Source organism: Pinus tabuliformis, chromosome 3_2, assembly GCF_031772625.1.
Source record: "Pinus tabuliformis cultivar Carrire ecotype Pingquan chromosome 3_2, CPIR1, whole genome shotgun sequence".
Classification (NCBI taxonomy): domain Eukaryota; kingdom Viridiplantae; phylum Streptophyta; class Pinopsida; order Pinales; family Pinaceae; genus Pinus; species Pinus tabuliformis.
The window spans coordinates 902,446,507-902,457,955 of record NC_142302.1 but is presented as its reverse complement, the minus strand read 5'-3'; the positions used below and the strand labels follow the sequence as shown (position 1 = coordinate 902,457,955).

General features: G+C 37.2%; 1 protein-coding gene across 1 annotated transcript; it reads left to right on the top strand.

Annotated features, from left to right (window-relative positions):
- The first annotated feature begins 472 nt into the window (after nt 1-472).
- LOC149183533 (uncharacterized) lies at nt 473-7,163 on the top strand. The gene is made up of 3 exons (XM_089417174.1): nt 473-697; nt 6,583-6,671; nt 6,796-7,163. Exons 1-3 carry the CDS (start codon nt 656-658, stop codon nt 6,947-6,949), a joined length of 285 nt encoding a protein of 94 aa, XP_089273300.1. The 5' UTR covers nt 473-655; the 3' UTR covers nt 6,950-7,163.
- Nucleotides 7,164-11,449: the final 4,286 nt, after the last annotated feature.

Here is an 11,449-nt window from a genome sequence, read left to right as displayed (position 1 = left end):
TATATCTCTATCATATGATGCCTTGAAATAACTTTTAGGATTATAAAGTCTCCTCTCCTTTAAATATAATATTTGAAATTTACTTAGAAATTTGAATAAATTTCTTTTACTAAATATTACACATTACACAGATTTCATACGACGTTTTTCTAAAAATTAATGACACATGAAAACACACAGATTTCATACCACGTTTTCTTTGGTGATGGACTGTTACACCTACCTTTCAAGGTGACATGATTACCAACTCCACATTGAATTTGAATCCTACTTGAAGACTAAGAGAACTTCAGCCAACAACCACACCCTCTTAACAGTAGCAACAAAAAAGGCACAAGGGGCTGTAACAGTTCTCGCCCTGGCCCCATGGGAATATACCGATACCTCGGAAGATTCCATTCATGCAACCGTCCACCACAAATAACCATATTTAAAACAAAATACAGACCATTTCAATCGGGAAAGCAACCGTGTATATCTGGCGTTTCGGGGAACGCGCATTGAATTACTAATCCCCAAACGCCTATAAAAGTCAAAGGAGAGGGCCGAAAATTAATATCTCTATATCGCAGCGCTTGGATTGTGGGTGTCTGGTTTTCTACAAGCTCAAGGGTTGTCCGCTGCAGATCTGTCATTTCCCTGCTGCAGATCGCCCATGGCTTCCGCGTCCGCGTTCAAACGATGGCTCAGGCCCGAGGTTTGTCTTGTTTAATAAATCCCCCTTTGGTGTTTTCTGTTTTCTGTTTCAGTTTTTTTCTTCGCCGATTGGTGTATCTGAGATGGCATATATGATTGGGTTATGCATGGTATTCGTGAGGTTTTAGATGTGAGTGGTGTTATTTTTTGGTTTATTTTCTGAGAGTGATTCAGCTTAAGCCATCTTTTAACGTTTTAGGGAAGGATTCTGCGAGGATCTGATCCTGGGTTTCTTTATAGAATATTAGGCTCGATGATGTGGGGATTTTAGGAATATGGGTGACCCGGATCTAGATTATAGAGTAATCGTTTTCAGTAAAATAGGGTAACATGATTTGATTGGTAGATTTTGGTTATATATTCAAATCTGGAAGAATAGAGCATATGTATCATTTTAACAATAAAATAACGGCATCAAAAGAGCATATGTATCATTTTAACAATAAAATAACGGCATCAAAAGATCATTTATCCTTTAAAAAAGGATAATTTTTAGATACCATTTTTGATTATATATCCACCTTTAAAAGTTTGTAATCATGAAACCACTTAAAGTTTTTAATGACCCCATTGAGCCTGTGCACTCTATTAATCACTCTTCTTGAAGAGGAGTGAACATTACAAGCTCATTAATCCGTCTTTGTGTGCGCTGAAGTCAAGTTAGTTCTTACCCGGCATGGTTGTTGACCCATACTTAGTTTATATTTTTATTATGACATCGATACTAAAAAAAATAGCTAGAATTTGGCAATTTTTTTTTTTAATCTTTCATGGGCTTGAATCATGTTTTTATAGTGGAAATGGATTCAGTATCATAAAAACACAATTTTATTTTTGAGTACCTAAAATCTTGATGAATTTACAAAAAATTATACCAATTTTTTTTTTAATCTTTCATGGGCTTGAATCATGTTTTTATAGTGGAAATGGATTCAGTATCATAAAAACACAATTTTATTTTTGAGTACCTAAAATCTTGATGAATTTACAAAAAATTATACCAGATTTTATCAAAAGCCTACCTAAATTTCTATGATTTTCTAAACAAATTTGAAACCCTATTAGACTAAAGCCTGATGACTTCCTTATTTGCCTATTTAATTTTATTTGCATAGGAAGAAGTGGGATTATTACTTGTCTTGAGCATTTCTTGAAAAATGGTTAGGCAATCAATCCTCAGTAAATAATCCCGCCCCCTTATAATACGCCTGTATACTAATGGAAGACTGCCAAGATAGGAGTAGGCCCAGGTAATAATCACCAGTGAGTTTTGCCATGGTTCTGTTCATTCTTTCTATTTTTTCTTTTCTCTTCAAAGGCATTGGTTGCAGAGAAGTGTCATGTATTTGGGTTGCTTTCTATTTAATATCCTTTTCTTTACAAGTAGAAGTGAATATTAAGGGGATTACACTGCAATCAATTGCTCCATTTCCCCCCAGTTGATCACATGAATAACTAAAGAACACCACGATACAGTGGGTATCCTCAATATACCAAAATAAATCAGTGGCTTACATGCCTCGAATATATAGGAATGTGTTTTAGATTAACTTTCCCCACACCAAAGCCATAATCGTAGGACCAGAACCCCACTTGCTAACCACCAATATGGGATATGTTATTCTGAAGAGGGTGCGCACTGCGGAGAAACAACCTTAACTTTTTTATCCCTGTTGCAGCTATATAAACAACGAAAAACGCCCACTGAATTTCTTTTTAAGGTTAAAACAGATCTTCAGAAAATCTAGGGCAAAAAATTTCTGTAGCAGCTCCAAGACAGAAGCACTAACTCAAACAAACTAGAGACAACAAACACAAGTATGCGCAACCTTCGATGTGCAAAATTCCTGACCTAAAATATGCTTTAGTCAAACTCAGATTGAGATCCTCCTTTTTTCTCGAACAGACTTAGGAATCAACAATTCTTCACGCCTTTAATGGGTGAAAATAAATTGATCTCTGCAACGAGTTTTAGCGCTAATGGTTAATGCTGCGGAGACTCAATGCCACAGCTTTGATAAAGTTTAGAATGCTGTGGCAATTAGGATTCCACACAATGATCACTTGAACAACCCATGAACAAAAAGATATAGCAGGTGTTATCAATATCGAAAATAAATCCGTAAATCATATGAATTATGATAATTCACATTATTACAAATGGGGGCTATAACTCCACTAAGCGTGACTCATAAGCGGCATTAATGACCAATAAGAGGCGACTAAGTTTCAAGCATTTGGGAATTTAAAGAGACTGAAATTTATAATCTTTCCAGTTTTTTCTTAGCAGTGGCTTCAATGACAGCTTGGTGGGACTGGAAGGTAACATTGGACACGAGCTAGTTATTGATTAGGTACAAACTTAGCTATTAAGTAGATATTTTGGCAAAATGCTGGAATATCTGCTTTTTGATGGATGGTTAAAAGGTGATTGGAATGACCATAAGAAGCAGACGTTTACTGGTTCTGAGAGCTATAAATTTAAGCTCTATCATCTTGGTAGGTTTTTGGCGGTCGAGCTGACTGGTGAATTGGCATAGTTGCATTTTGTGTTATCCATGTCTTTTGGGTTTCAGTTAAAAGAGAAACAGTTGGGGAAATATATTGGCACAAGAAAATAAAACACTAAAATAACCAGCAATGTAACTTCTGCACCTGGATGTATATCCATTTTTTTGGATGCCTTCAAGAGATTGTTTATGAGAGGAAAACTCTTTCTAAACAAAATATTTGGTGTATGTTTGGTTTTATTAAATTTTTAAGAGATTATATATATGTCTTTGGGATCAATCACATTATTAAGATTAATCCGAAAAATATATATCTACATTATATTATAGATCACAAAAGTCTTAAATCTAAAATAACTTCATGAAAGCAAAACTCTCTCAAGTACATATTAGTTAGTCCATGCTTTGTTTTATTAGTTCATATCATACCTATAATATAGGAAAATTCAATTCACAGTAGTTACGCATCATTGGTTCATTTAGTGTTTTGCAACTGTAAGTGAAAGCATACTGTTAATAAACCTAAAATTGCATAAGTGCTCTTGTAGGCTTGTTTGAAGTATAACTACTTGTTGGTGGATGTAGCCTTGTCGGGTGGACTTGTAACTTGAACTTTGACCGGCTCTTCGGAGTATTAACTACAACTAAGCTTTGTCTGGCTATTAGGGATATCATCCTTATCTTTATCTATGATTCCTAGGTGGATGACCCTTGTTTGACATCCAACCTGGCATGCAGACGGGCTAAACTTTTAATTATGTAGCTTATTTCATTCATGGTTCTGAATCTGTAAATGAAAGCACAGTGCTTTTGTGGGCTTGTTGAAGTATATAACTACTTTTTGGTGGATGTAGTGTGGACTTATAAGGTAAGTCGAATTTTGACTGGCCCTTCGGGGTATTATCCCGGACTGGATTGTCTGGCTATTAGGGACATCATTCTTGATCTTTATCCATGACTCCTACGTGAATGACGCTCGTTTAACATCCTACATGGCATGCAGACAGGCCAAACTTTTAATTATGTAGCTTGTCGTAGATTGCTTTTTATGATCTATGTTTTTGTCTCTCTCTGAGCTTATTATTAATGTAGTTTCTACGGGGCTCGGTATAGCCTATACTATCTTAAGCGAAGTGCTAATGCTAAATGCCATTTCATTTACCTTAAAATGGTAACCTTGTAACTGCCTGTTTCACCTACAATTAAATGCAATTTTAACTATCAGGCATAATCCAATTTCAACTACCAGGCAGGACTGGTTCAACCATATATAACAAGGTAACGAAGGGAGTTGAAATGGATTTTGCAAGGGAAAAAACTAATGTGCTGTTTTAGAATTCTTCTAAGATGTGTGTATCCTGTGAGTTTTACGTTGAAATCTATTTTTTTTGACATGCATTTTTTGACATGCAAATCTATAGAGAAGTAGTGGGTTGTTGTGAATTTCAAGTAGGTAATGGGTCAAGTCCCTGAGCTGGCTGCCTCTGTGAATATTATACAACTTGCTCTGTTTCTGCTAGATTGCCAAAACTGCAATTGGCCAATTTATTCCAAGTGAAGTGCCTAATAGATTTCCAATTTCCAATTACCAAGGAAGGAAAGTGCCTGGACAGATTTCTTGAAATATGCATTTTATTGAAAAAAATGTGACAAGACGACCAGGGAATTGGAATGTATTTTTGTGAGATATTAGTTTTATAGCTCGGTTACACCGGAATGACTAACAACAGGTGGGGAACCTGTTCCAATGGTTCCCGTGTTCCTGGGAACTTTGGAACTGTACGGGAACATTACCTTTTCCCGCTCCAATGGTTCCCGTGTTCCTGGGAACTTTGGAACTGTACGGGAACATTACCTTTTCAGCGGGAGTTACCTAGAGAAAGTTCTGGGAGCTTTGAAGACTGAATATTATACAACTTGCTCTGTTTCTGCTAAATTGCCATAACTACAGTCGGCCAATTTATATTCCAAGTGAAATGCCTAACAGATTTCCAAATACCAATGAGAGAAAGTGCCCAGACAGATTTCTTGAAATATGCATTTTATTGGAAAAAATGTAACAAGATGACCAGGGAATTGGAATGTATTTTTGTGGGATATTAGTTTTATAGCTCTGTTACACCGGAATGGCTACCAACAGGTGGGAAACTTGTTCCAATGGTTCCCGGGAGCTTTGGAACTGTACGGGAACATTACCTTTTCAGGGGGGGCTGCCTGGGGAAAGTTCCGGGAGCTTTGAAGACTGATTTTTTTGGAGTTCCGGCATTCCTTGGGGTTGGGGAATACCAAGCCTGTAGAGAAATATGCTGAACTGCTCCAAAACATTAGCCTATGTTGAAACATTAGCAGGAAGAAAGTCCAAAGTCATTGTTGACGCCAATGTCCTTAATTGAGAAACTGGAGCAATCTCTTGATGGGTTAAGGCAGCGTGTGGTACCTTGATGTAAGGGCGATATCTGGAATGTCATGCTGATGAGTATTTCTTTTGCTGTTTAATATTTATGTATATATATCACAGAAGATTTTGTGTGCATATTATATGTGGCAGTCAATGCTTAAACATAGAGTTGTTTTTTCTTTTAAGAGAAATGATAATAAACTTGACATTTTATATATATAAAAGAGAGAATCAAAGAGAATAAGAGATTATATATTTAAATTAATTTTAATATTGGAATATTTTGATTGAATATTAATTTTGATTATTATATAAATTATATAATTTAAAAAATATTTTTTATTTTTATATATTTTTTTTTTAATATATAAAATTCCGGTACCCAAGTTCACAATGTTCCCATGTTCCAGAAACTCATGCAACATAGTTTTTCCCATGTTCCAGAAACTCGTGTTAGGGTTCCAGAAACTCATAATGTTCCCATGTTCCAGAAACTCATGCAACATAGTTTTTCCCATGTTCCAGAAACTCGTGTTAGGGTTCCAGAAACTCATGCAACATAGTTTTTCCCCAGAAACTCGTGTTGGACCCAGTTTCCAGAAACTCATGCTAGTTTTATAGTGTATAGTTTAGAAGCTATGTTGGACCCAGTTTCCAGGACGGGGAGCATCGTTTGGATTGCAATGGTGTTCTTATTTAGCATTTGTACTAGGGCCAAGATCTTTAATTGCTTTCATATACAAACGTCTTTAGTTATTTAAAGTCTATATGCAGCTGTGCAATGCTGCCCCTTCAGAATATGTTTACCTGTTATTATGTTCCGATGTAACTTATTTGTTACTGAGATCTTGAAGCTGTATGCTGCAGATTGGTGTGGCATGCAGCGTTCTTTTTATGTTGTAAATGTTTATACTTAGTGTTAGGCTATCATTTTTGAAATGAATTAATTTATGATTTGATGGATATTTGCGATTCCAGGCCTATCCCATATTTGCTGCCACTGGTATAGCTGTTTCCATGTGTTGCTTCCAGTTGACTCGAAATTTGTTCACGAATCCAGAAGTGAGGTATCTAGGCTTCCGGATTTTGGATTTTACGTGTTTTTCTTGAATTTTGGATTTTATGTTTTTTTTCTTTCTTTCATGTATATTCATTTGCATCTAATTTTGTTTTGTTTTTATTTATATATAGAGTACTCAAAGAGAACCGAGCAGCAGGAATACTTGACAACTTTGAGGAAGGAGAGAATTATGCTGAGCATAAACTCAGGAAATTTGTTCGCAATAAATCCCCTGAGATCATGCCTTCCATAAACAAGTACTTCACTGAGTCTAAGAGTTCATGATTCTCTGAGGCTGAGTGATTGTTATTTTTTTCGTGGTAAACATTGTTCGATAACAAACTACCATGTTTGACTCTGGATATGATTCTGGACAATATTCTTCAAATTAAAACACAATCTATAAACTAGTATCATTAATTGGAAACGATGCTATGTTGACGTGATGCAAAATTGTAGTCATATTTCTTTTCCACTGAGTGAATAATTTCATTTTTAATGTACTGATTCATTAAATGTATGGGATTGTATAGATTTTTTATTATTTTGACTCAAATTTTTTTAATAGTGATTTAACAATCTTAAGTGTATATGAATCCAAATAAATTGTAGAGCATTGAGGAAATACAGTTCAAATAGATGAGGTTGAATTTGGTTCAAGAATAAGTGCGTTCATGAGTGACTAGCTTTGGTTGATAAATTCATCTCTGATTGGTTATTTATTGGAATTGTGAACTAGTGCATGGATAAACCCTTCATGTTTTCAAAATGACAACTTAATAATAATATCATTTAGAATGAACTTCACATTGCTTGTAACAACATTATTTGTTATGCCCTCGTGATAATGCACTTTATTGGCAGGGAATATAGTAATTGCACAATATTACTGCACATTAGGGTTGGTTCCAAGTTTTAGAATTTTTAATTATTAAAATGAATTTTGATTAATTTTTAATTAGCTGAGCAGAGTGATGGGAAATAGTATGTTGTTTAGAGGATTATTATAAAAACACAATTAAAAAAACATGCTGTGTGACTTTGCATTAATAGTTCATTCAAATTGATCTTATGCGTTCCAGCCTTCCCAGCCTGCCAGATTTAACAGAGGTAGACCCCCTCCTGATACGTAACGCTTGCGGCTCTCACATACATTGTATCTATCCGCGTCTGTTCATGTTTCAATGATCAAGGTTTCTCGACAGAACATATATTAACAATGCACACGAGCCATTAATTTTTCGCTCGTTTCGTTTTGTAATGGGTAATATCCACACAATCTATATGTTCCATCCTCGTTGTAACGGGTATTATGGAGGGCAATAGTGTTACGATGTTTGTTTGTTTTTCCTCATTTTCAGATTTGGTTAGACAAAATTGATTAAGTTAGAAATCGGGGAAATTGTAATTTTAAATTGTTAAGTCTATTAAATTTGCATGTTTACAATTTTTTCAAGTTTTCACTGCAAATCATATCACCAGATTCATTTAGACTACATTTCGTATCCCTGTAGGACCATCTACAGGATAATGCTCACTGGAAATATGTCAACACAGCATGAACACATTTATAGCTTATGCATCATACATCCAGTATGTGACTGCGGCGGTGGGGTCAATACATCTATAACATAGAAACATTGGGCATTCTCCGATAATCGGATCAACACATCCATAACATATACGATGCCTCCATGACCCTGCGAATGTATATGCTATGGATGTGTTGCCCCGCAGGCAAGATGTAGGATACATATACATATGGATGTGTTGTTGCCTGTCGGATCAACACATCCATAACATATACCATGCCTCCATGACCCTGCAAATGTATATGCTATGGAAGATGTAGGATACATATCCATATGGATGTGTTGCCCCGCAGGCAAGATGTAGGATACATCCATAACATATACCACGCCTCCATGACCCTGCGAATGTATATGCTATGGAAGATGTAGGATACATATCCATATGGATGTGTTGCCCCGCAGGCAAGATGTAGGATACATATCCATATGGATGTGTTGCCCCGCAGGCAAGATGTAGGGCGGTGGGGTCAATACATCTATAACATATAAACATTACATCTATAACGTATAAACAATGGCACTGTCCATAACATCGGGTCAACTCATCCATAACATGTCGATAACGTCGGGTCAACACATCCATAACATAATACCATGCCGCCATAACCCTGTGAAGGCAAGATGTAGGATACATATCCATATGGATGTGATGTAGGATACATATCCATATGGATGACCCTGTGAATGCAAGATGTAGGATACATATCCATATGGATGTGATGTGATGTAGGATACATATCCATATGGATGTGTTGAGGGTGGATTCATGCCAGGATTTTTGACGGTGGATTCATGCTTATGGGTTTTTGAGGGTGTTGAATATGGGTTTTTGAAGGTGCTGAATCCATATATACCGTAGTAAAAAAAACGGTTTTAACAACACAAATCAAAATTTGGCCATAATTTCTTCAAAATTTGGCCATAATTTCTTCAAAATTTGGCCATAATTTCTTTTGCTGTATTTCAGCGGATTTATCAAAGATTTATCAAGATTTAGTGACAAATTTGGCCACAATTTCTTTTGCTGTGTTTCAGCGGATTTATCAAGATTTAGTGACAAATTGGCCACAATTTCTTTTGCTGTATTCTAGCGGATTTATCAAGATTTAGTGACAATTTTTTCCGTTGAATTCTGGCCAGAAATCTGCCGGAAACTCCAAAACATTGCACTTGACTACTCCCATGATGTAAGATACATATGCTATGGATGTGTTAATGCTGTGTTGATGTATGCCATAGGAGCATCATCCATCCGATGATGAAAGAGTCTGCCGGATGGACGGATGGATAGCGCATGTGTTGATGCTGTGTTGATATATGCCCTGGGAACATCATCCGATGGGAGCATCATCGGACTGAAAGAGTGCCAGATGGATAGCGCTCGCTGTCACGGTTTTCGTTCTAAATCTAAAAAAGTTAAGTATGAAACCATCCACGTCTCTGCTAACCAATGCCAATAAACATATCCTCTTCAATGCACTTACCGAGGAAGACTGTGCGGGTCTTATTCTGGTGCCCCCCCTGTGCTGCTTCTGCGACTGCTTCTCAAAAGCGCGAGATGGAATCTGAGAAGCTCATTCTCGAGATTGGTAGGAGAATAATGAAACTTCAGCTTCGATCCAGCAAAATTTCATCTTTTACTATTCCTTTGCCAACTACTGTTCCTCCGTGCATTGATATTTGCTGTTACTCCCGTGGATGAGGCTACTATTGTTTGCTACTCCATGCCTATTACGCAAATACAAACTCCAATAACCATTGCTGCTATTGCTGAAGAAATCACATTTACTCAAACTTATTCCTCCGTCCTTGTCCCACTGTAATTCTCTCCACGAGTGAGAGAGAACCCTCAATATTACCTCCCTCATAACATTCCTTTACCCCCTTCTTTTTTATTACCACGCTTGTGAATAAATCCTCACATTAGGGTCGTGATGGTCCTGTCCATGCTCCATCTATGAGATTTCGAGACCTGTTTCTGTAACCCACTTCATCAAAGGGGTTCTTGCAGTTTACTTAACACTTTTCCCTGTGTGTGTCTACCATCTCGGTATCTGCAGACGCAGGCTTATTATTCTCATCGTCTAATGTGGCAGGGGAAACTTTGGTATCATTCCTGTTCTCTCTATAGACACAAACTTGATCTCATTCATTCCTGGCTTTGGCTTTTGGCTTTTCCACTATTTTCTTCCTTCGCCTACGAGACAGAAGAGTCCGAGTAGTAATACCAAAGTCTTCCAATGATCCACCTAGCTGGTTGGCATCCGCGTCACCGTGAAGCTTAAAGGGCTCTGCTAAAAATTGATTTTTCGAAGATCCAATGGCAGATTCTACATGCCCAACAATCGGCTAAGCCAACAATTTCCCACTTAAAAGACCTTCCCAAGAAGCTCTCGGTTCCTCCCATCACCCATGAATGCCTTAAATCCTCCTAGCAAGTCCTACCTCAAATAGAAAACCTTGGGTTATCATCACGGGAAGGTTTGGCATCATCAAATATCTCATACATTATGCCACTGGGCAGCATATTCTGGCATTGTGGGTGAAGATGTTTGCGAGCCTAACGAATTCTTTTCCTAACCATGTCTATTGACCAAATGTTCTAGCATTATACTTGGAATCACCATCTTCATCTGTGGTTGGGAACAGGGTTTGGGGTTTTCTTTTTGTTTCCCTCAGAATCATTGTGGCCGTTTTGTGCCTAGTGATCTATGTGGGATTTCATTGTTCTAGCAAACCCTCCCTTGTAATTTTCTTTCGGTGCCCAGAAAATCGATGTTCTATGGGCTCCCTTTGAAGAAACCTTCAGCACACTTTTTGGCTGGGAGGGTTCATTAGTAAAGCCATGATGGAAAATAAAGGCAGACAAGGTTACCTTTCAATTATATAGATAAGAGAAATAGCTCAACCCTAGATCTTCCATGTCTCCAGTTGGTCCCATCTGGCTTTGCTATTGTGCGACTGTGAAATCAGGAATATTAGCATGGCTGTTGTGCGAGACTACCATTCACCATCCAAAAATGGTGTCAAATGCAATTTTGTGTCCGGAGTTTCTTATTAGCTTTTATTAGCTTTCAAAATCAGTAGAAGAGGCTGATGGCACTTAGCTTCACCAACAGGAGTCAGCGCCTTCATATAGTAGGTGGCCTTGGCCTAGCCCTATTATATTCAAGGAACTTTTCCGTTTGCTTAG